Here is a 24,867-nt window from a genome sequence, read left to right as displayed (position 1 = left end):
TCCTTGCTGGTCGAGTGAGTCTCTGATCTCCCTCGACCAATCCTGTAGAAGAATGGTGAAGAGCCTCTGGGAGGTACTGGAGCCTTTCAAGTCATTCTTCTCGGTGTAGCGAGCTTTACAGTGTATAGAACGCCCCAATACCAGAGAGCTCGGCTCCCTTCGAGCAATGGATGGATGGTGTCGCCACTTGATGCCCTGCCTGCAACGATGATCTCGCCTTTATACGCGCCATGATCATCACGTATGAAGGGACAGTCGAAGCGATGCCCCCCGACTTCGCAGCCCGGAAGGGAAATCACGATGCTCACTCAGATGGTGTTCAGTGGGCAAATGCAGAGTCTTGTCATCAACACCACACCCATATCCAGTGTCCCAGTGCTCTGGTTCTTCGCCATTCTGGGCTTCATCGCGCTCTTTCTTGCGGCACGAGCAAGCGCTTTTACGCGGTGAATTATGTTTAACGGATTGAGAATCGGAATTTCTCTGTCGTGTGTTGTCATCAGATATGACTTCATTAGTACAGACATAATGGACAATTTCGACGGCTACCCGTCATCCCGGCACTTTCGGTTCATCCCACTCGACGGAGAGCAGTCGGACCTACGGTTCAACGTCACAGTAGATATCATTCGCAGTCTCTAAATGCCAACCGTAACGAAGCAGTTAGCATCGAAGGAATTGAACCGTACTGTACCTTGGTTGAGGGGTTAACCAGTTGTGGTGGTAGGGTAAGGTTGTTGGTCAGGTACCTCTGGCGGTTTGTCATGATGCAAAGTGAAACGACTGGTCTTGCCTCACGCCGGTCTCGCCGTTGTCTGACAAGCTCTCACCGGCTATGAGACGTTCTCAGCATGCTCGTACAAGGGGGGCAATAGCACGTCGCTTCGCCTGCACAATACACCGAAAATCACAGGCGACAGTAGCAAAGGCAAAAGATTTTGTTTCACAATCTAGGTTGTTGAGGAGTAATGGACTTCGAAGTATCCCGAAGTAACCTCTTCCCACAAACGGGTCGCCACGGAACCTCTAAGGCCAACCTCGTCGAGATGAATTTCTGCAGTGTCCCGAAAGATTGTCACCATTTCTCCGGTCATTTGCTCCAGCCCATGATACTTGGAGAGAGCCTTTGCCGAAGGCCGAACACGGGAAAACAGAGGCGCAGGTGCACCTCACTGGAGACAGCACGACGTGGTCTAGGGGAACGATATTACTAGTTGGACGGTAGAAGTTCATCGCATCGTGCGGTACTATCCATTTTATTTACGGTATCGCGCCTCCTGTTTGGCCAATTGGCGATGTAGATAAGCCTTTGGCGTTGTGATACTCCGCCGTGATCCAATCTGCAATCGCTGGGTCGACAGTGGCCACTCTGACACTCGCACATAAGGCTTCTTTTACATTGCCCAATGGTTATCCAATGATCTCAAATTATTGGATATGCTTTAATGTATGTTGTGTGAAGCGAAGGAGTAAGTTTTGTCCCTCGCGACTGACGTCGCCCTTGATGCAATTGAGAGAGATAGACCCGTCTCCGCCAGATCATCATGTCTAATGAAGATCAGATCCACGCAGATATGATACGCATGTTTTACATCGGGGACGTTTTGGCATACCAAACGCAGCTCGGTCTCTCTAATTCAGGTCTTGTCGGTGCATTGTCCTGTCGCTGGCAACACAACGATCCTCCCAGGGTGTATAGAGGGAGCAACAAAGACCCATCATGATTCAACAAACAAGACAAAATAATCTCGAGAAAATGCTTCAACTTAATACAAAGGAGTCTCTACACTCAACTACTCATTTCCCACAGGCAATAGACCCCCAACTGTAGACCTGCGCACCCTGATGGCCTCGACAAACCTTCAAGTCTTGATCCGCCCTTCTCTTCTTACGGCCGCCAGCAAGCCACCACCCCAAGCCATTGCAACAGCAAATACCACTTCACATTATTCGGCTTTAGTGCCGTCATTTGTTGACCAGTGTGTTCTTTGTCACTGTGGCTGGTGTTCTCTCGAACGCAATAACGGCAACAATTGGGCTCTTTGTCTCTGAGAGAAAGCCAGTAGACTCATCGTCAACGGTGAATTAACTCACTACCACGTCTATCAGAACTCCCAAAAGGTAATTGTGATCGGATCGCGAAGGCATCGCCGCGAGCCGGTCCGGCTTGAAGCCGTCCTTAGGCGAGTTGAGGTCGACAGTGTAACTACAGGGGAATGGGGACTTCAACCATTCAAATGACCAATATAAAAGATCTTTCTCTTGTAAATCGTTGATCCAAGTGCGACTTTGAAGATGTTGACGATATTGCATTGGTCCTTGTTGATCTGAGTCTGTTGGCCTTTCGGACTTGAGCAATGTCCAGCATCAATCCTGTCGAGGTTTTCGCAGACCCGTTTTAATCCACTTTACAGTTACTGTCGAGGCCTAAATGAATCAATTATTCCTAAAATTGGCCTTGTCTTTTTGCTCTGCAATTGATGTGTCGGTGTTTGTCAAGTCGGCCTTCCTTGTCTGCCATGTTAGGCCAACACTGCGACGCCCCAGGTATACCCACGCACACCAATTTTGCTATACAAATCGACGAACCTAACTCTTCAGAGGCATTGATCTAAGCCTATTGAGTTCTCGAAACGTCAAGAACACGCATGGGGATAATAACGACCCTGCGGGGGACGAGGACGACATGACTAACGGCCGAGGAACCTGCCACGACCAAGACCAGGCACAGCTCAATTGACAAACAGATCATAGACAAAATAAACGAACAAGGTCGCGATAAGTTTGCGAAAGCATTAACTCTCCATTACAAGCAATAGCTACTTCGGAACCTCGACAGGATGGAAGCGCATAGCTTACACAGCGCGCCCTCGGTGCTCGCGGCTTCCAATGGCAGAAGACAAAGTGTGTCGTCCTGACTCGATGTTTTAGGGACAACTGAAAGTTGAGTTGTTCTGTGTAAATGATCAAATGATCTGAAACAGCAGCCGGCGAGCTCAATGGTTGTCACTCGAGTGCTCATTGTGCCATGTCTACTTCCCATTGTTGACCAAAATGTTCACGCTCGGCTCAGAGCCTATTCATTTCAACAATCCAATTCAGTTATTGTCAGGGCATTCTCCATGATATCTCACTTCGCTTTGCAATTACTATAAATATTTTCTCTCACCCTTGTTCTCTATCGTTCTCCTTCCTCAATCCACAGTAACCCTCAGTCCACTCGCAACATTACCTTGCTCTCTACGCACTTCCACCACTTGTTCACCAAAGCCGACACAATGCACAACGACCATAATAGCAGCAATATCCCACCTAACTCCATGCCTCCTCCCAATGGCAATAACACCGATTTCTCCAGGCAGCAGACCCTGATGCAGTTTCTGCGCCTCCCGGACAGCTACGGAAAATCCCACTCCTTCCTCGAATTCCCCGAGGATTTGCAAAGGACTCTGCGAGCTCTAGCTCCGTGGCAGCTGGCCCTGCTGGGATTTAAGGCATCGTTGTCGCTACTATGGAACGAGCGGGCTTTGCAGCAACATCAAGCAGATGCCATGTTGAGGCTACTCCCACCGCATCTGCGGGAGCTGGCGGAGGACCTGTGTTTCTCTCAACCGGAGGAGCTTCCGAAGGCGCAAGAGGTGGACTTTCCGATGGATGCTTGGTGTTGGCTATTCCGACAGGATCCATTTAAACCGCGACAACACAATGTGCCTTCGGGGCCAGTTCCGTCGGCGCAGTCGGTAACGGTACCCACAGAGCAGCCAGAAGTTGCGGATGAACAAGCCCAACCAGACTATCCTTCAAAGCGACCTCGCCGAGAGAGATAGAGGTATGTACTCCAGCCAGAACAAGGTGCTTATTCGCCAGCGTTGGCGCTTACTGGGCAGCTGGTTCAGAGAACCCGTCGCAAGATGGTCAACTAAGCAATGGGCCGTCACAGGGTGAATAGGTCCCAACAACCTTCCCCAGCGGTGGATTATATGAATAGAGGTGAGTGATGATACTTAAAAGAGCAGCGAGAGAGATAGACAGTTGATCGTAATACACACTCAGTAGACAAACTCTTCAACCTTGACCGTGACAATTGTGACTATGACCAATGGCTCGAGGTGAAGGGAAAACAACGCTTTATATGTTGACGTCTTATATCCAAGACATGGTCTATAATCTATTGCTAATCTCCTCTAGCAGTTGGATCTCCTCTTGCATGAGAAAGATGTGGCTCGGCAGCACCAGCACACCACCTGGCTTGATGATGATCTCTTGTCCATCATGCCTCTCGTGCCTCTCCGTGTCACTACCATCCTCTGTCCGCATCTCATCCGCCACACCGCCCTTGCTCTCAATGTCGCTCGGCGGCTTAGCTCTCTCACCCTCTGTCCGTACTCCTCTGAGATCCTCGGGCGTCCACCAGTATGAAGGGAATGTGCGTTGGATGTTGTTGACGAGCAGCGCGACAACAAACATGATGGTGCAATTAAACAAGACGACAGGGATGAAGAACCATCCCAGCGCGAGTAATCGATCGTCGACGACAGCGAGAAGACCGGTCGCACCAGCAGGTGGGTGAATCGTTTTTGTCAAAGCCATGACAGCCGTGACGGTCGCGCAAGAGATGGCGCCGCCCACCCAACGAATCGACTCAAAGTCATCGCTCAACAGAAACAACTTGCCAATAGCGATACCGAGGATCGCAGCGATGAGCTGACCAAAGAAGAAGTTTCGCGGCTGCGCAAGAGGCGACTCAATAGCATAAAACTCGAGAACAGCGCCCGCACCCTGAAGCAAGTCAGTACCGCATCATCCATCAATCAGTGACGAGTACATACAAAGGATCCGACGATGATTGGAGCGCCCCTCTCCTTAAACGACGGTATGCGCTCCGACACAACCTCAATAATAGAGAGTGCGCAAAAGATACCGACAAAAGCCCAGAGCACGGGGACGATTGTGCCGATATCACGGGGCTTCTTGTGACGGTAGCCAAGAAAGTAGGCGACGGGGTATGGCAGGTGATGCCACGGCGGCGGAGGAATGAAGCGATTCAGAAGCCGATCGATGTCGAACTTCCACGTCTTAGGGTCCCAGCGCGACATGGGGGGCGGCAAGTGGTCTGACGATATGAGGTGATTCCAAGATGCGAGATCTTGTCGAGATCGTAGATGAGATTGTGCCTGTCGGTGACGACACAATCAGGTGGTGATGCTGCCAACCGTTCGTCCGTTGCAACAGCGAGAGACAAGAGTCAGAATAGAACAAAGAGAGAGGGAAACTAGATGGTGACGTCAATCTTGGCCAAATTGTTCAATCGGCTCTAACAAATGCGTAATTTGCCAGTGACTAACAAAACACTCTGCAAACGTCGTGAGTCAAAAGAACAGACCCAAACTGGGCTCCTCGCCCATCTAATAAACCCCCCTCATCTTCCTTCTCCCCGCGGAGATTGTCAAACTGTCATTCCCGAGAAAAGCAGAAAGACGAGATCCCGAGGACCACCTCCTCCGCAACAAAAAAGAACCAGACAGGGACAACGCAAGGTCTTGCTCATCTGCTATTGGCATCACGGGGAGGCGATTTCGTAACAAAAACTCGGCCGGGTGCAGCTCGGGGTGCAGCCAAGACGGGTAATTGTGGGGTTTCCCCAGGTTGGTCAAATTAGAGCGGAAAGAACGGAAGGAGCGGCAGGTGCATGCTGACGTAACTACTGAGTGCGATATTATTACTAATCCTAAGGCTTATAAGTCTAAGGCTATAAAGGCTATATAATTATTATATTTTATTATATAAAAATATTTTTATACAGTATTTTTTATAATTAATTAATTACTTATTATTATTTAAGTCTTTTTTCTTCTTTATTTTATCCTCCTTGGCCCGCCTTATACATACTGCGTGGTGCTTGAACAGACATCAAGGTTCTTCGTGTGAAGCACTCACTCCAAACACAAGCCCTCTCACCGCGGAACCTAACCTGTCCAACACTACAAACCACCATCGCATGCAGCACATTGGGTAACACAAGCGACAATACAGCGCCGTGGCTCGACAGCCTTCTAGAAGCGGGTGATTGGCGCTAGCCAGGGGCTCTGGAACAGCGTGTGGCGTGGTTGAAGCGGCAGTGGACCATTGTGTCTTTGTCACGACAAATAGCGTGAGTTTGAGTCCATAAACCGTCACCCTAACCACGTTGGTCGAGGCCGAGCGGACCGTGGATGTGCAATCCACACGCTGAGGATACTGCGGAAGGTTCATAGGTTGCGGAGAGTCAGGCGCGCCAACGGCAATCCTGTTTGCCTGCTGCTGGGCTTTGGTGGCTCTTGCCTTGAGCTTGGGAACAAACTTGGGATCCGATAGGATGGGGACAAAGCCGGGCGACGTTGGTATAATGACAGGCGTCCATATGGTGTTGTAGGTTGTCGATGTCAAGTAGGTTGTTTCGATAACCTCTCCAGGACTCGCGACCCACGTTGTGTCCGTGTTGAAAGCTATCAGTACTGATGTGCTTCCACATTGAAAGGGTTTCACTAGCTATAACCCGTCTCGATCACAACATCGGTGTCAGTATCCGCAGTCTGGGTGGTCGTAACCTCCTTGACGGTAGTCAAATTTTGGTGACGCGAGCGATAGGGATGATGATAATGTTGACTTTTCGAATGACTCTCTTGGTAATAGTAATCTTCTCAACCTCCCTTGACGTCCTCCTCCGAACGTTGTCAAACTGACGGGTCCCAGCTGGGCGGCGCAGACAACGTCTTGAGGGGGCCAGGGCGAGCAGACAGGCGAGAGATCTCCAAGCAACCATGGTAGGTTATGCTTATCCAATAATGGCAACGGAGATGATCTGAAACAAGAGCCAAGGAGAAACGGGCGACTTGGTGTTCATGTATATTCTTGGCGCCCATATTCACAGTTTTGTTCATCATAGACCGCTCAATCGACCGAGTTTTCCGTCCTTGCCTGCTGGTGTCGCTTGACCAGCCCCCATAGTAGTCGAGACTCAACTGTGAGAGTCCGCTTCGTTGGCACTACTGTCGGCGTAGCGGATTATCTACGTTAACCAAAGAAGAATTCAGGTGGACTTATTCCACTAACTTGAGCCATAACCAGACTTTGTGGCTTGAAGCGTAGCTCAAATGAGAAACATGACCGCTCAGCTGGCCTTGTACAAAACGGCACGACTGCCAACTGACAAAATCCAGACCATTTGTGACCATGGCTCAACGTGGCAGAGACTACCTATCCGTCTAATTACCGGCATGACCGAGACTGGTGTCAAATATATATGTTCAGCTCGCCACTGAACAAGAGACAGGAAGCTGTGCCTTTCTATCCGTATGATCAGATCATGATTTCTTGGCAGCAGAAGATTTATTCTTGTTCTTGTTCCTCTCTGTGAGCCAGCAGTGAGTTGCGATCTCAACTTGTGCGACATGGCAGACTGACAGTCTCCCCCAGACCTTTGTTCTTCTCATTCGAGCAACAGCATACCGTGATTGAGTTATAAGGTTGGCTCCAAAACTCCTTAGTATTCCAGAATTGTCCGGTAATTGTTATAGAGTTTAAGTAAAAGACTAAATGTATTTCCATACCTGATAAACGTAGGACTTGACCACGAGCCAAAGAGGTAAAAAGAGAAGAAGTAGCATAGAATAAAAGAATTATATATAGTAATACTCTTTATAATAAATATTATTTTAGTAAGAATACATATAAAAATTTTTTAAATAAAAAAAAATTAAAATTAAAATTAAATTAAAAAATTATAAAAAATTATATAAAAAAAAAAGTTATTTATCTATATAAATATTTAGATTTTTATAAAATTTTAAAGCTTTCTAAGTAATACTAGCCAGTACCCTAGAGCTTATAACTCTCCGAGCTATCCCCTAATTCCGCCCTCCCCACTTGGCTCTCACGCTGACCATTCCCCTTCGGCCACAGGTAAAACTTAAGCCCGGGGTTCCTTCGGCATCGCGGCGCCGACCGGCTGTCCTGCCGAAACTATGACAAACACATTCTTTATTAAACAAGGCAAGTCGTTCTCTTTTCTTTTCCACCGCCGCCCACCCGGCACGATGGAGTCACATAGCAGGGTACGGGTCTTTACGCCTCGGAGACGTTGAATTCACGATGCAAAGCTCCTGCATATTGTGTGCTTTTGCCAACCTTGTCTTCAATTGACTCCATCCGACGCTGCTAAAAGATGATTCCCGCCGATCGAAACCTCTCGAACGCTTCGGTCCACCCTCGGACCGGTTCTCTCTCCTCCAAGAATCCTACCTGCCGCAGCCGCTCCGCGCTCAATTGCCGATCAAACGTCAACCACCATCCCACGCTGTCGAGCTGCTTACTCCCCGCACCGACGCCTGCCGAGATCGCATTTGGCTTACCGTTTTCTGAGAAGAGGTGCTTATGCGTCTCGATATACTCGCTGGGAGGCTGAGGGGCGATGTCTGCAGAGGGCGCGACGCCGATGAGGCCGAAGAAGGACGCGATCGAGGGCCAGAGCTCAGCAAAGGTGGTGGGCTTTGTGCGGTCAAGCATGTTGATGATCCTGGATCCGCAAGACTCAGGATTGAGGGCTCCGTGGACGGCGATGCGACCGAGGGTATGCGAGGACACGGGCGTGAAATGCGCGTGGTAGGCTTCATTGTTCCCTGGGAATGGGACCTGAACCTCCTCCCGGGTATTGCTAGCGTTGGTCACGCCATGGTTGAACGCGTACAAGGAGAGATACTGCGCCCAGTGTAGTGCCAGCGAATAGTTGGATCCGATGGGACTGAAGCCTACGACAGCATCAGGACAGACCTCTGTCCACGTCCAACCCCGACCTTTGGACGCCTTGGTCAGAATCTCGCGGAACCAAGGGTAAGCGACCGTCTTTGCGTAGTCAGCGGGCAGATTGTCGGCCATGGACTCCTCGAGAGGAGGCGTAAAGATGCCATCAGGGATGTAGATGCCGTAGCCCTGCTCGAGTTAGCAGTAGACAAGGTAAGTGCAGTGAGGACAGACTCTTGTGCCACCAGAGTAGACGAACGACTTGAGGTGAGGAGCCAGAGCGTTCAGCGCAGAAGCGAGGGTTCGCATCATGTCGCAGTTGAGCTGGCATTCCCTCTCAAAGTCGTCATTGTACGGCGCAAAGACTACAGGTCATTAGCTACCGTTGACTGTCCTTCACAAGGGATCCCGTACCAAAATAAAAGACGTGCGTCGTTTTCTCAATGCCAGCGACCTTTTCCCGTAGCTGGTCCAAAACATCGTCGCTCTGTAGATTCACACCCGAAACAAGTTGAAGCTCTGGTCTAGTGTCTGATTCTTCTGGCCAGAACGTCCGAGATGCATCAACAGGTCGATTGCTCACGCCTGTCACGCTGGCGAAAATCGTTGACGTAGGGTAACCCGACAAGAGCTGGTCGACAACAGCCCATCCAACGAGGCCGGTCGCGCCAAAGACGAGAGCGTGATTCTGAGAATTTGACATGATGAAGACAATTGAATCAATCCGTCTATTTGGTTGAAGAGTCTGTAGCAGTTGGTGGTTGTTTTAGAGGTTCAACTTGCGATTGCTCATGATGGCTCATCGACCCGGATTTCCTAAATAAGCTTCGCCGAACAGCATGTGTGGATCGCTCATGAGATGATCTCGCAGAGCTGCATGTCCTGCATGAACAGATCCAGCGGCGGGACCAAGACATGCAATCCCTTCTGCAGGCTTTATGACCTTAATCTCCAGCGACGGCTAATTGTGCATGAACTCTTATTTCATCTTGCTTGCCATCAACACCACTCACTAAACATAGGACCAACGATAAGAACTTCGACATTGAACACGACATCTGCTTGAACAATCGATCCCTTACTCATCAACCCGCCTTTGTTTCATCTGAATGGTGCTGAGATGCCTGTTGAAGCCTCTTATTCTGGACTATTCTCCCTGCGTGGCAGAGCAGTCCAATGGATGCTTGGTGTGGCCTTACCGGGCATGCCGTAGTCCGTTACTCTCGATATACTTCGTTGCGTTGTAGACAAATAGTTCCAGCTAGATGAAAGAATTGTTATGGCGATACTGCCTGCGGTACTTTGTCTCCAGGTTCACCATCCAGCTCGAGATAGAACAGTACGGTAGCTCGCCCGATCTGGGAGGAGTTGATACCCCAATTGCCGTCCATGGCGTTCCACAATCTATCCCCTAGTGTCGCAACGGCCCGATAGTTGTTCAAGAAATCTCTGTCGGAGGCCCGACACCGCGTCGCTGGATCAAGAGCGTCGGCCTTACAAGAGTACCACAGTGGTCGGGTTGCTCAACATCATCGCGTGAACTCGATTCCCTTCCGAGAGGTGCGCTGGCTACCATGATTAGAAAGCAAGTGGCGATATCCCAATTCAGCGGCAGTCAATCTCCTGCCGTGGTTATCGTGTTGTTGAACAGTACAACGCTGTGGTAGTTCATCTTACCTATACCTTATCTCTGTGATTGGAGTCCACGCCGTGACGATACACGACTGTGCACCGCTCATACCCGGCCACGAAAACCCCCAACATTGCCTCATTTGTCCATCTTGATGTGCTTCGCTGGAATAGGCGGAGGTGCATGTGCGGGCTCGTACTTGTTGAGATGCGGACCGCTGCTGTGACGGGACGCGTAAGATGCTTATCTTGTTGACATCTGTCAATGTTGTACGTGTGAGGATGGCCTCATTGTGTTCAGGGTCCTTGAGGATCTCGGGGATGGTCTCGGCCGTGGTGTGTAGTACAGACAGGTAGGGTAGAGGCTATCGATTGGCTTGCCAGTGAATTCAAGCCTGATTTTACCACACCAAAGCCAATGGATATAACGAAGATGTAGAGGTGCTGTATGGCCTCATAATCCATTGTTTGGTTGCCTCTGAGCGGCGCTCAATGGTCTGGAGCGGAGTTGGCCCCAAAAGTCGAGTTCCAGGCCAACGTTCCGGGTTAAAGTGCCTGGTGGCTAGATCCGTCCGTTACATGAATCCGACATAATTGTTTGAGACCCTAAACGTAGATTGTAGATCTAGATGGAACGTCGTGTAATGGCCAAATAGTCAAGGCGGACAAAGTGTGGTAACAGGAGCAAAGAGCAAAGAGCTAGAGAGCGAATCACCTGGCCCGCCGCGACAAAGAAAGTGAGAATAGCTTCAAAGCGTGCTTGTCTGATTGACCAATCAACGGTTACCAGCATGACTGTTGCACAAAGTTTGAGCATGTCGTTCGAGTGAGATAGTGCCACGACTCGAGCTGACCGTCTCTTCAAGGCGACTCACATAAAGTCCGAAGCGATGTGACAGAGGCTGCGAGACACAAACACCAGACCGAACCCTGGTGATCTCCAATCACGATGCTGTAAAACTTTAAGCCCGTGTCGGGCCCAGAGGGATGGTAAGCTTGGAGAATGTCACGGTGAAACAGTACCATCAACCACTCGACCAGGGACTTAGTAGCTTGGAATCCATGGATGGTGATGCTAAATTAGCACCAGATTGGGTTGGGTCGGGGAGTCTATTCGACGGGGAGTTGTGGCTGGTAGTGTTCCCCAACTCCCCGTCCATTGAGGCTTTGGTCCAGCCTCTTCTTGGGGTAGCAGAGCGGGAGACGCGGCACATCAAGTCCGTGGGTAGATGCGGTGTATCGTATGCATCGTCTGAGCGATGGAACCAGGTTGTGGATGGAAACAAGGATGGGCAATGTGACGACAAAGCCAGGCGTCTGGACCAACAAGAGGCTTGGGTAGGTACCCATTGGCGAATACGGACCTCCAACACCATCAGAGTCAACTCTCCCCGCATTCGCGTCCGAGTCAAACCACCCGACCGAAGCGCCGCAAAAGATGGACCTTGTCTGGGTAGGTAGCGGCGGACGAGATCTCGACGCGGGCGGTGAAACAGATGCAACGGCGCGTGAGCGCGTTAGCGGGACCCTCTTCCCCCTCCAAGAATGACGATTTGCCCTTTGATGCGAGACGGGGTTGGGGTCACATGCACACATGAACGGGGAGTAAGATTCAATATTGTATGGGATGGATGGAGCGCATGCTCCTCTCTTGCAGGATGGCGTCTTGGAGCCCATACGAGGAACACCTACTATTTTGCCTCTCTTTCACGATGCTTCTCTTTCAGTCTCTTTCAGCTCGAAAAACAAAGCCAAAAAACAAGGTTGGTGTGTCACCGCTCTGCCGCCCGTTGCGCCGTGCCAACCATGACCTGTCACCATCCAGGTGCCGAGAAAGACTCATCTCCACAAAGCATCCCTTCGCCTCAACGTTGATCCCGTGGCATGCGGTTAGCAGGGCACAACGTGCCTCCAATTCTTGGCTGCCATGATCGCGTCCAACGCCCGTCCAGACCTTGCATGTCTCGCCCGCTGGGCGCTCGTCATCCGCGCACGAGCAGAGCACCACATGGGCCCTTGAAAAGCCTCCTCCACTTTGTCTGCTCAGACAGCTTGCTGAACCTTGCGCCCCCGGCGCCAAGACAACCCTGGTAAGTGGGAAATGCGGAGCTGGAGACCGACACACGGTGTCGCCGCCGTATCACAAGCTCCGGCGGGCGGGCTTGTTGAGCTTATCACAGAGTAATGCACGTCAAAAGCAAGAAAAAGGACAAACGGCTCCACGTGAAATGGAGCGTGAGACGAGAATCCAGACCATGTTCGGTAGAGTCTAGGGGTCCCCTAGCAGATGATCCCCCCGCTAGCTTCCTGTGTAGCTGCCTGCCAACCTTGATCGTCTCGGATTCTTCAACAAAAAGGTTAAAACCAAACGGTGCCCGACTTATCCTCACCGACTCGCTTCGACTCGTCTCCATATCCTTATCTCTTTTTTCTCCTTCTTGTCTTTGGATTATTAGTCCTTCTTTTACCCCGCGTCCCCCCCGTCTCGCCACAATCCGCTCACGTTTTCGCCCGTCGCATTCGCATCCGACCTCGCCGGACCATCGAACCCTTCGAGATACAATAAGACTGTGAGCTTCGTGCTCTGCCGACTCGCAATCGCGGTCGCGTACCGTAGCTCTCGCCCGTCATGTCGGCTACAACGACGTCGGCCGCCGCGGCTGTTACGAGCGCGCATCCTCAGGGCGGCATCATCGAGGGCCTCAACCCCATCCACTACAACCCGAAGGACCCCATCTCCCTCTTCATCATCCAGGCCATCATAATCATTGTGTTTTGTCGCCTGCTCCACTACCCTCTCTCCAAGTTCGGCCAGCCTCGCGTCATTGCAGAGGTCATTGGCGGCATCGTCCTGGGTCCGTCCGTCATGATGCGCATTCCCGGCTTCAAGGAGAACATCTTTCCCACCGAGTCGATGCCCGTCTTGACCAATGTCGCTACCCTCGGATTGCTGCTCTTCCTCTTCCTCGTCGGCCTCGAAGTCGATACCCGAATGTTCAAGACAAACTGGCGTGTCGCTCTTAGTGTGGGCCTCGCGAGTATGATCATCCCATTCGGTCTTGGTGTCGCTGTGGCCTGGGGCCTGTTCAAGGAGTATGGCAATGAGGGCCACAAGGAGGATATGGAGTTTGGCACTTTCGCCCTCTTTATCGGTACCGCCCTGGCTATCACTGCTTTTCCTGTCCTCTGTCGAATTTTGTCTGAGCTCCAGCTCCTTTCAACTTCGGTCGGTGTGACAGTGTTGGCGGCCGGCATTGGCAATGATGTTACTGGCTGGGTTCTGCTAGCCCTGAGCGTTGCCCTTGTCAACAACGCCAATGGTCTCACAGCTCTCTACGTCTTTTTGACTGCTGCTGCATGGGTCCTCTTCCTCGTGTTTGCAGTCCGGCCTGCATTCCTTTGGGTCTTGCGCCGAACCGACAGCATCCAGAACGGCCCATCCCAGGGAATCACGACCCTGACTCTGCTTCTGGTCTTGGCGTCGTCTTGGTTCACCGGTAAGTCTAGGCTCTTGATTGGTCGATGATGTACTCTTACTAACCGGGAATCAGCTGCTATTGGTGTTCACGCCATTTTTGGTGCTTTCCTCATTGGAGTTATATGTCCCCACGATGGCGGTTTTGCTATTAAACTGACTGAGAAGATTGAGGATCTGGTGGGATCACTGCTCCTCCCTCTCTATTTTGCCCTTTCGGGTCTCAACACCAACTTGGGTCTGCTTAACGATGGCAAGACTTGGGGATATGTCATTGCTGTTATTCTTTGCGCCTTTTTCGGCAAGATCTTTGGTGGTTCTGTGGCTGCGCGTTGGTGTCATTGTCTTTGGCGCGAGAGCTTCACCATCGGTGTGCTCATGAGTTGCAAGGGTCTCGTCGAACTGATTGTCCTGGTAAGTGAGGTCGTTCAAGTTGGCAGCGTAATACTGACTTGCCCAGAACATCGGACTTCAAGCAGGTATCCTCTCACCCCGAACATTCACCATGTTCGTGGTCATGGCACTGGTTAGATATGCGCCCTCACGTACGGAAAGCTGCTAATCATTGCTAGGTAACCACCGTTACGACAACTCCCCTGACCAGATGGCTCTACCCTGTGTGGTACCGCCAGAAGGTGGACAAGTGGCGCCGCGGCGAGATTGACTGGGATGGAACTCCCCTGTCTACCGAGGCCCAGGCTTCTGAGCACAAGATGGAGGAGGCTCTGGACAAGTCGCAGACCAACCGGGTCATCCTTCATCTTCGTCTTGATGCTTTGTCTGGTCTGTTCAACCTGGTTTCCCTGCTCGGAGGTTCTAGGAAGGCATCGAACATCGCCAACGCGGAAGGCGATGATGCTGAAGGCTCGGCTGCTGTGGCTGCGGACGACAAGCCTCGACACCCACCTCGCCGCCCTCTCGAGGTCCGCGGAATTCGTCTCATGGAGCTTACCGATCGTACATCGTCCGTCATGCAGTCTACCGAGGTTGCAGAGTTCACTTCTCGTGATGCCGTCTTCTCGGCTTTCCAGACCTTCTCCCGCCTCAACGGTGTCGCCGTCGCTGGCCAGGTTTCCATTATTCCCACGTCGGCTTACGCTGAGACTCTCGCTAAGTGCGCTGAGGAAGCCAAATCCGACTTTATGCTCATCCCCTGGAGTACATATGGCGGTCTTGCTGAGGAGAACTTTGGTGCTGCGCTGTCCGATAACGACAACCCGAACGATCGCTTCTTCAACAGGACCTATGTCGACTACGTCCAGAACGCTCTTGAACGATCAACCTGCACCACCGGTGTCTACATCAGCCGAAGCCTGGATGACAACGCCCTCTCCAAGAGGCCGACACTCACCCGTCGAGCCCTCACCGGACTCTCCGTCCACAGCGACCACGGCTCACCTGCAGTCCAGAACCCAGTGGATCAGAACCAGCACATTTTCGTACCTTTCATCGGTGGCGAGGATGATCGCGCAGCTCTGCTATTTGTTCTTCAACTCGCTCACAACCCTCATGTGTCCATCACTGTTGTTCACCTTGGCTTTAACGAGGATGAAATCGACACACACAGTCCTCCTGACAGCCACCCTTCCAGCAGCAACGACATCGGCAAGGCTGTCATCGGCATCCCTTCTGCAAGCGACATGGATCTTTTGAGCACCGCCAAGAAGAACGCTTCTGGTACACTCGAGGGTCGTGTCACCTTTATCGAAGTTTCCGTCGACTCGATCCGCCAGCTGCCCGACCGTGCTGTCGCTCAGGCCCGCGAGGTCGTCGGCAAGTCCAAACTCAACGTGGGAGACCTTGTTGTTGTCGGACGATCCCACCCCTTCTTTGACAACCTCCTCGTCGACGACCTTGGCGTTGAGCGCGAGTTCCAGCGCACCGTGGGTGTTCTCGGCGACCGCTTCGCCCGTGCCGGCATTGACGCTGGCCTGTTGGTTATTCACGACAAGCAAGCCAAGGCTTGATTTACTTCATGCTGTACTTTGTGCTACATTGGATATGATACGAAGGCGTTTGGATATGACTCCCAGCTTGTGGACTTGGGCACTTGCATAGAGTACACGGGTTACGCATACAGGGAAGACTGATGTTGATTGGATTGGATTGGATTTTTAGCATATACCAGATCTCGACTACCCCCAAGGTCATGAGCTATGAATGGATTTATTGTCTATTGATTTGATGCTGTTGTGGTCTTGTGATGGATGCTGCTGCTGCTGATGCTATGAGAAAAATTGTCTTCCTGCGCCCCACGCCGCCCAGGGTGGCCGCCCAGTGAGGTAGAATGTTTGCTGGATGTACGAAAAGCAATTGCATAGATGATGAATGTCTATATAAAAGAGGGTGTTAAGAGGTGTGGGGCGGATATCTGATAATGATGAAGCTATCGAATGCCGGCTAGCCCAACGGCGAGGTACCCACAACAGAAGGCGATAGAGGCCTTGCGGATATCGCGTAGCCTACCTTGTGATTGCTTTATGTGGTGGGCCATTGACCCTCTGGAGCATATGGCCAGGCTTAGCCGTGGGCTCCCTTTCCGGGAGGACCAAAGCAGAGGGCCTCAACTAGACTCCTGAGGGCGTGGAGTATATATAAAGGGACCATGATGTCAAGAGCCCGGTACCACGATGAAATGTAGGGCGGCGCACCAGGCCCACGGCATCCGTAACCACTGAAGCTGGAAAACGTGACGATGGAGAATCATCCTCTGGACGTTCCGCTCTTGGCTTTTTTATCGCTATTGAGGTGATTTTACTAGCCCTTCCTCAGTTTGACCCAAATGCGGTCTTGAGCCTGCGGTTGTGTCAGATTCTCGGCGTGTGGGCTTTCATACTCGAAAGTGAACTCTCTGGTCATCCCCGATAGCCCTTGTTCTTAGAAAAGAGGTCATGATGGTGACCAAGATTCCGATGTGCCGTGGGGAGAGGCAAGGGGCGGGAGAGCTGATTATATATATGTTGGTAGTCGCAAGTCCAGCCTGAATGGGCGTCCCCAAGCGTATATAAGATTTAAAAAAAATATTGTATATAGTGAATCATATAGTAACAAGAAAAGAAATGCTGGGGTCGTGCCGAGTGATGTCGGAAGCTGGGAACTGCGATGAAGTGAACGACTGCACAGAGCATCCGCAACCACTGCACTTTGGAAGTTGTGAATGACGAAGAAACATCTTTTGAAAGCTCTGTAACAGCCTTCTTCATGGCCATAGAGGTGATTTCGCCGGCCTTTTGATTTGGGTCGCCGTGAGATGGTCAAACTATATTACCTCTTGACATGAGACTGCGCTAATTTGGCAGGGAAATTGTTGTCCTTAAGTGTCCACGAGGGCCAGAACTGGTTTTCCTCATTGGAAATACGCTCATGGAAGTGGTATGTCTTCCAAAATGTGCCGCAAGGGTAATCAAACAGCGGTGGCAGTTGATCGACGTAATGTTGCGGTCCACAACACCAATCCATGTGACGGAAGACCCAGTATATACAGGGTTATGAGGTGTAGTATATAATAAACCAAGTGGCAGAGTGGAAGCATGTTCGGCATGTTAACACCCAATGTACAGGGCGCGGAGATAAACACAAAGCCCGATTTTCTTTTGTGAAGCCAGTATGTATATAGGGTGCCGTTCTTTCTATATGAGACGCGCAAAGGGAACGAGTGTGTCGTTGTTGCTCTGTATGGGTAGGAAGTGAGACGACATCGTCCCGGGTCCATCACGGCTCTTTTGGGATCCGTTTTCACAGTCCTCTTGGAAGTATATAGAGGGATGTCTTTCTTTTTCGTTGACGACGTACAATACCAATGTGAGGACATTCGGGTTGGGGGGCGATCCACGCCTCCTCTTCCAGTGGGACACCAGAGCACAACGTGAGTACGGTCGCGAGGCTCTCAACTATAGTTGAATCGGGTCCCTGATGTGCTAAATGGTGTGTTTCGGGTTGTTCAGGCTCGGTGACATTGCCGACACTGCAATAAGACCAGCTGTTACCCTTTTGTTCTGCCCACAGCCAGCAGTGTTGACCCTTCCGGGCGGATGCCCCTTGTGACTAGGGTCAGGGTCGGCTCCGAGGCTGGGAACACCCAAAGTCTAGTGTTGAGAGTATCGTAGGAGATCGCTGATTTCGCCAGCATCCAAGATGTATACATACTGTATGCCGTTCATTCCATCGACGGCCGGAAAGGGGCAGGGAAGTTACAATGAGATGGGAGCGCCTGATAGATTGGCTGTCTCCACTCAGAACCGGCGACAATTCTCAGCCCTCAGAGTATATATAGGCATGTCTTTCCTATTAGCTGATGACGCGCAACAACAATGAAGAGGCGTGGTAGCTCGATGGAGATGCATTTCTCTTCTTTTGCTGGTCCTCTGAAGCCTGCTGCGGTTGAGATCGAGTTCAATAAATTCTTTCACTTGACCAAGCCGCTTGGCGTTCGTTCTCTGGTACCAGCTTTTCAACCAAAAGAGCCCGGGCTCAAGGAGAAAGAGAGGCCGTTCGCTCTATATAGAGAGCGTTATGAGGGTGCATCAACCCACATGGTGCCTCAAGGCAGTCTGCCGTTGCGATCGTTGGTTATAATAGAGGTCTTGATTCCCTGGGCATCCACCAGGTTCGCCTGGATCCGCTGAGGGCCTTCCCGCTCTCCTTTGGTAGAGTCTATAGGCGCCGTAGATGAACCGGCGAGAATGAATATAGCGGGATAGCTTGAAGACTTCGTGGAACCGTAGCCAGTGCGGGTAATAGATGATAAACACCTCCGGGGACATAGATGGCATACGGTGCTTTACTATCCCGTTGTCTTTGGTAATCCCCTCGATGTGTCGATGCTCGTCTGACTCAATATCAGTCCAAACGATAGTAGCCTGTATGGCTAAATTTATAGGGATGGGATCATGTGAGTGGGCCTCTAGTAACCCCTCGAGGTAATCTCTGAGTGCTGCTGCAGCTCAGTCCCACGACAGCAGCTGAAGTATGTATGTACAGGTCTATATAGACTTTTTTGCATGTCTGTAGTATATAACGAACCCAGCGGTTCAAGAAAGAGGACATGTGTGCAAGTGGCGGACACGCAACATTATAACAACTCCAGCCGGGCAGTTCAGTTAGATAGAGTTTCAGATGCGTGAAAGCTGTTCAGAGCGCTTGTCTTGGGACACCATCGACACGGCAACAAAGATCCAGTGTTGTCTTTCTGTTAGGCTCACAGCCCCCAGTGCGGCTTTCTTGTGGTGGACACCCCTTATCATCGCTCTCCTTGGAAATCGGGAGATGTTGTGTGATGAGAGGAGGGTCCAAGGCTGAAAACATCCAGAGTCCAGGATTTGAGACGAACCCACACGCCTTCCTGTTCCTGGCTGTAGCTAGGCTGTATATAGGCTGTGGTTCTCTCTATACAAGGCCCGAAGGGAGCACAGATGGGACATGATAGGCCAGGTTGCCCCCGCCCGGAACATACGATGATCTTCTGCTGTTCTGTTCGCATAGTGTTCCCGGGAGTATATAAAAGGGTGTCTTTCGTTTTGACCAATGGCGCGAAACACTCATGGTGAGTGGCGGAACATGAAGGGTGGTGAATCCGACGGCATGAAGCAATGCCTCAGCCATTTCATCCAGGGACCCGAGGCAAGAGGGTTTGCTGTAGGAGTAGCTTGGGAAGTAAATTGAAGGTCGTCATTGCGTGTCTGAAGGTCTCATTGGGCAACCAACACAAAGTGCGCAGCTGATGAGTGTATATAAGATTTTGCTACTGGACTCGAGTTCTGCTGGATATGATCACTGCTCCGGGCTCGATAAAGGACTCGGTGGGCGGCGGTCATCAGTCATCGCGAGGACACGACTGATCCGTGTTCAAAGTTTTCGACACAGATCGCTGGGTGGTCTTTCTATAGAAGGAGACAAGTGCGTGCTGCTTCAGTTGCCATGTCTTTGCTGAGCGTTCCCAGTGTGCCTGGCGTGGGGAGGTGCCATGTAACAAGATATATAGAGTACGATATGATCGATTTGTGGAGATAACCAGACAAATGGGTTGAATCTCACGCGGACGATGTGCGTGAGGTCATAATAATGCTCGCAGATGTATATATATGAGCCCGGATTGCTGCTTCCGGTTTTCCAGTCGGTGGTGTCCTGAACATCTTGATATGAGTGGAAACAATTCGCCAAAGACAAGTGTTGGGAACGGTTCCAGTCATCTGACTCTTCATGCTCTGAGTATACTGCATGGTGTTGATGCCTGTGCTGGGACTTGGGCTGTTGGCCCACCGATCATGGTAGTGAAAGGTATGGGTGAAAATACCACGGAGGACCATCCAAGCGTATTTGATTGGACCCTCGCCAGAAGAACCTCTTATGGTGTCGCAAAATCAAGGTTTCACGTTCGCCATCTTCGATCCTCCCAGGAAGGTTGACCTCACAAGACAGCAGGTCAAGGTCCCCGAAGCCGAAGAATCCAGCTCAGACTCTAGGATCTAGTCGCCTTAGCCAATCTCGTCGTCTAACTGATTTGATAGGACAAAAAAGTCGCGAGACAGACCAGCTTGCTCGGTCGCTACCTCAGCCCTGTCCGAGTGAAGCTCATAGGGCTATTTAACCTTCCCACGAAAGCCCCATATTGAGTCCTGGAATGGGATCATCGCGGTTCGCAAGCGAGGTATATATACGGCGAGTCTGTGTGAGTCGCCTGTGTGACGAAGTTCAAAAACTTATGCAGTTCATGATGGCCGTGTCAGATTGATGGGCCACCAGCTCGTACCTCTTTGGTCATGGGCTCCATCGTCCATCTTCATCAGCGTTAGACTCTTGATAGTCCTCGGAGTGAGTGGTCATGGTAGGCAAGATAGACCACCGGAAGTGTACTGGTTAACTAGACCTTTGGGGATTTCCCGAAGGGCGTCTCACTGAGGCGAGGGGCGTGAGCAGTTCCTTCTCAGCCAGGCCACAACTGGTAGGGTAGGGGGGAAGCGGGTATATAGTGTGAGAATGAGGGTTGGTGCATGGTTTGAGATGAAAGGATCTTGATTTCCACTACTCCACTATCTCACCCCATGAGATGGGACCTGACATGTTAGACAGAGTGGAAGTAGTGCCTGAACGACGATCCAAAGAAGGAGTCGCCGATCAACTCAGGATCGAAGGACCGAGCGTTTGGTCTTTGGAGCTGTCGACAAAGCGGCCAAGAAAGCGACAGGCTGTGGCGTGCAATACTGAAAAGTTTTCGGCATCAAGCCTCATTGGTCGAAGCTGCTATTTCTGGGTATTATATATAGGTACGATAAGAATGGGATGAACGGGATGAAGGAGGGGACTGGAGGGGGGCGAGGTGCGGTCTTTATACTTGGCGATGTGATGGTGTTTGTGGTTTGGATAGTTTGGATTGAAGCCCAACCACTTGGCTGTGCTACGTGGGATGAGTGTACCTCAAATCATGGGATCGAGCGTAGGGGCAAATGCCAAGCTTGAGAAATGAGCATCAATCAAAAGAGAGACCATGTTGTTGATGATGATTGCAAAAACTAGCTGGATCAAGGTATCATGAAAGTGACAGGCACAATCCACCTTCCCTGGCACCCGAATGCTTCGCTGCCTTGTACCTGTGTTGAATGGCCGATCAGAAACACCGAAAGCAAGCCCCAAACTGATCAACAAGATCCCCAACACTCAATCTAACCGCCCTCTTCAGGTCTCATCCTGCTCTGGCTGGAGCTTCCGCTTCTCACCTCTGGGAGTGGTGAGGATGCTCAGAACCAAGGCGCAGGTATCCACAACTTTGTCCACCCGGCGATTGGTCGCGGCGAGTTCCTTGTTGGAGGTCTCAATGTCGTTCTTGAGCTTCTTCCGAGCCTCTTGGAGTTCCCCGTTAGTCTCCTGGAGCCGCTTTTGAGTTTCCTTGAGCTGCCCTTGCGTCTTATGTAGCTGTTCCTGAGTGTCCTTGAGCTTTTGATAGAGAGACTCTACATCGTCGGCAGGCACGGCTTTGTTGAGCAGGGCTGGGGCGTGCTGTGTGACAGCTTCGATGACGGATGGTCTACCAACACCTTCGATAGCTGCTTTGAAGCCTTGAGCACGGCGTTGAATCTCGCAAAGAGGTGTAAAACTCTCTCGGCCCCCATGAAAAAGCGCTTTCTGGCGCTCGACGAGTATGCCATAGGGGTAGTGGATGTAGGTCTTTGGGAACTCGACTCCCCAAAGGGCCGCCATGTCATTGCGGATCTTGGTTAGGCTGGGGTGGCTAGGACCCCAGACCGCGGCCAAGAAAAACCAGTAAGGATAGTAGAGTTCCTTTTGGTTGCGCGCGGTTCCCCGCATCTTCCTGTAGAATTCGTGCTCCTCCGGCGACTTGACCTTTGAGAAGAGAGATTGCTCCCACGCCTTGGGCAAGAATTCGGCCAACTCGATCGCAAGCAGCTTGTCCATGTTATGCTTGACGCAACTGAACGTAAAAGTTATATGGTGAGCACAGGACTGATTGTAAATCACTAGATCGCCGGGTTTGAAGGCAGAAATGGGTAGTTCGACCGAGGTGCCGGGCTCTAGGCGAGAGCTCTCGCCTTGGTTCGCGTTAGCGTCTGCGGGCACACTGCAAGAGTTACTTGGGGACAGACCGGTGGATTCGTTTGCAGGAGGCATGATGAGTTTGGAAGTCCTGAAAGACGCTGGGTCAGTTTGCAACTCCGGGAGCCGATCACAGCGTGGGGGAGAGCGCCGGCGCGCACTTACCGGTCGCGAGTAGCTTGAGAAGACAAGCGAATGATTGATTGAGGGCGAAGGGGTAAATGGGTTGGCAAGGAAGGATGAGAAGGAGAGGCTCTGCCGCGTGCTCTGGTAGGTACACTTGGCCTGTGTTGAGCCAAGCTCTGATGGTGGTTGAGAGGTGGAGGAGATTCGTGTTTGCGTGAGGAGGAAGGAAGTTTGAGATGCAGATACAAATCCCGTGATCCTAAGGATTGATGATGGTTATGATGCGCGACAAGATACGTGCGCCACAACTTTTGGTCAGTGATTGCGGTAGAGTACGGGAGGCGAGTGCGGTGTTTGTGCAAGGTGCCCCTCGTTTGGACCGTAAACATCAAGCGAACTCTTCCAGACCTGGGCATCACAGACTTGAGTTTGTAGCCAAATGGTTTTCTGAAAGAAGAAGGTTGATTTGGATGTCATTCAATAGCTTATGGTGATTGCCCGTGTGAGTGTTGTTCCGGGATCCAAACGAGTCGACCAAGGAACAAACGTAGTTCAAGCGCAAGAAGCACAGAAGGGGACCGGAACAGTAGAGGAGAGTAGTATAAAGCGCCAGTGACGCGGCAAAAAAGTCACCATATATTGAAGAGAGGTAGTAAGACGCTGCCAGAGGTCGACATGTTGGTTGGCAGTGGCATCACCATTCTTGGGGCAGCATTCTCTGCATCTTGAGGGCATTTATGTCTGCATGAGTTGGCGGGTCACCAACAGTACGTCCCTGCGTAACGGTAGATGATAGGAATATTGAAATGCTAAAAGAGATTGGCCGAATTTTGTTTCATTGCCATGTCTATTTTGCTACTCTAGTATTGTTCTGGAGGAGTTTGACGTTCAACGCGATGCGGCTCAGCTGGCTGGGCGGAAGTGGGTGCAGTGTCACCTCACTTGTCGCATTCCCAGAACCAACACCTCTGCTTACCTCCAACGCTTGACATGATGAGACTACCGAGGTCTGCGCAGTGGTGTCCTTGTCGCTCCACCAAGATAAGATCACTCGTCCGGGCCTCTACCGTCCTTGAAAGATCCCTCTCCCGCAGTAACCAGCCGCCATTGATCTCTCGCGAGCCTCATGTGCACCATCTCCCGTTCTCAAGAACCACGGCAACCCATGCACGAACCTTTCCGGGCGAAGCCTTTGATGTGCTGCCAATTGATCGGAAAATAGAAGAAGAGACACTGCCGGGCTACAGCGCTGAGGGATTTTATCCCGTCAAGCTAGGCGAAGTCTTTGTTTCCAGGTACCAAGCAGTTGACAAGCTGGGTTTTGGTACCACCTCTACCGTCTGGCTGTGTCGTGATCTCACGTATGCTATTTAAACAATCCGCCTCGGTTGACGTTTTCCTAACCTCGCGATTGTCTCACGGAGGGAAGATGTGCTTGTCACTCTCAAAGTTAGCACCACGGAACAAGACGCAACCCAGGAACTGGCGATATCCAACCACATCAAGGCCATCGACGGTTCGGAACACCCTGGTAAGGACATACTGCGTGTAGCCTTAGATGACGTCAAGGTCACTGGGCCACAAGGATCTCACTAGTGCCTCGTCTTTGCTCCTCTGGGCTTGACGTTCACGGATTACCGAAATCTCTTCCCTCAGCGCAGCGGTCCGTCCCTAAGGACGTTCTTCGGGTGACTTTGCTCATGGTCTTGCTTGGCATCGATTTCATGCACCTAGCCGGCGTGGTGCATTCGGTATGTGCTTATGTTTGCTGACTGTCTGATGCTAACAAGATCTTTGGACATTTCGCCAAACAACATCCATCTTGGTGCCAACGAGGCCACAGTCTCCAAAGTAGAAGGCGCCGAGCTCGACAACCCATCACCGCGAAAGGTTCTTACGGATCGCACCATCTACCTTTCCTACAGAATGCCAATCACCAGTGACCCACTGGTCATATCCGACTGTGGCGCTGCAGTCCTGGGCCAGCCTGGCCAAAAGCATACTGGGGATGTTATGCCTGGGGTTTATAGAGCACCCGAAATCATTCTTGGTTTAGAGTGGAATTCAAAAATCGATATTTGGTCAGTTGGGGTTATGGTACACAGAGACAGGTCTCTCTGCCATCCCGCGTCACTGACATGGAGTATAGATCTGGAACCTCTTTGAAGGAGGTCAACTCTTTTGCACGACGAAAGACGGCCATGTGAATGACGAACTGCACCTTGCCGAGATGGTTTCCCTCTTGGGGCCACCCCCGAAGGAGTATCTCGAACGGAGTGACAAATGTAGTCTGTACTGGGACGCCGAAGGTG

At 51.2% G+C, this 24,867-nt stretch overlaps 4 protein-coding genes and 1 pseudogene across 5 annotated transcripts, besides 1 other annotated feature; 2 read left to right on the top strand and 3 right to left on the bottom strand.

Moving 5' to 3' along the window:
- Positions 1-3,278: 3,278 nt before the first annotated feature.
- NCS57_00460200 (uncharacterized protein) lies at positions 3,279-3,827 on the top strand (the record flags this gene model as incomplete). The annotated part of the gene is made up of 1 exon (XM_053054557.1): positions 3,279-3,827. One exon carries the CDS (start codon positions 3,279-3,281, stop codon positions 3,825-3,827), a length of 549 nt encoding a protein of 182 aa, XP_052916717.1.
- Positions 3,828-4,161: 334 nt separating this feature from the next.
- On the bottom strand, positions 4,162-5,111 carry NCS57_00460100 (annotated as a pseudogene). Its single transcript has 2 exons — positions 4,830-5,111; positions 4,162-4,779 (listed from the first exon to the last, which is right to left on the bottom strand).
- Positions 4,162-5,111: a sequence feature.
- Positions 5,112-8,196: 3,085 nt separating this feature from the next.
- Positions 8,197-9,481, bottom strand: NCS57_00460000 (uncharacterized protein; the record flags this gene model as incomplete). Its single annotated transcript, XM_053054556.1, has 3 exons — positions 8,197-8,967; positions 9,013-9,143; positions 9,193-9,481. The coding sequence occupies 3 exons, from the start codon at positions 9,479-9,481 to the stop codon at positions 8,197-8,199; spliced, it is 1,191 nt and encodes a 396-aa protein (XP_052916716.1).
- A 3,555-nt stretch (positions 9,482-13,036) lies between these two features.
- Positions 13,037-15,849, top strand: NCS57_00459900 (Na-H-Exchanger domain-containing protein; the record flags this gene model as incomplete). Its single annotated transcript, XM_053054555.1, has 4 exons — positions 13,037-13,904; positions 13,959-14,296; positions 14,343-14,408; positions 14,455-15,849. The coding sequence occupies 4 exons, from the start codon at positions 13,037-13,039 to the stop codon at positions 15,847-15,849; spliced, it is 2,667 nt and encodes an 888-aa protein (XP_052916715.1).
- Positions 15,850-21,553: 5,704 nt separating this feature from the next.
- NCS57_00459800 (uncharacterized protein) lies at positions 21,554-22,504 on the bottom strand (the record flags this gene model as incomplete). The annotated part of the gene is made up of 1 exon (XM_053054554.1): positions 21,554-22,504. One exon carries the CDS (start codon positions 22,502-22,504, stop codon positions 21,554-21,556), a length of 951 nt encoding a protein of 316 aa, XP_052916714.1.
- Positions 22,505-24,867: the final 2,363 nt, after the last annotated feature.

Source organism: Fusarium keratoplasticum, chromosome 3, assembly GCF_025433545.1.
Source record: "Fusarium keratoplasticum isolate Fu6.1 chromosome 3, whole genome shotgun sequence".
NCBI classification, from domain to species: domain Eukaryota; kingdom Fungi; phylum Ascomycota; class Sordariomycetes; order Hypocreales; family Nectriaceae; genus Fusarium; species Fusarium keratoplasticum.
Note: the sequence above shows the minus strand (reverse complement) of the source record. Positions and strands in the feature narration are given on the sequence as shown.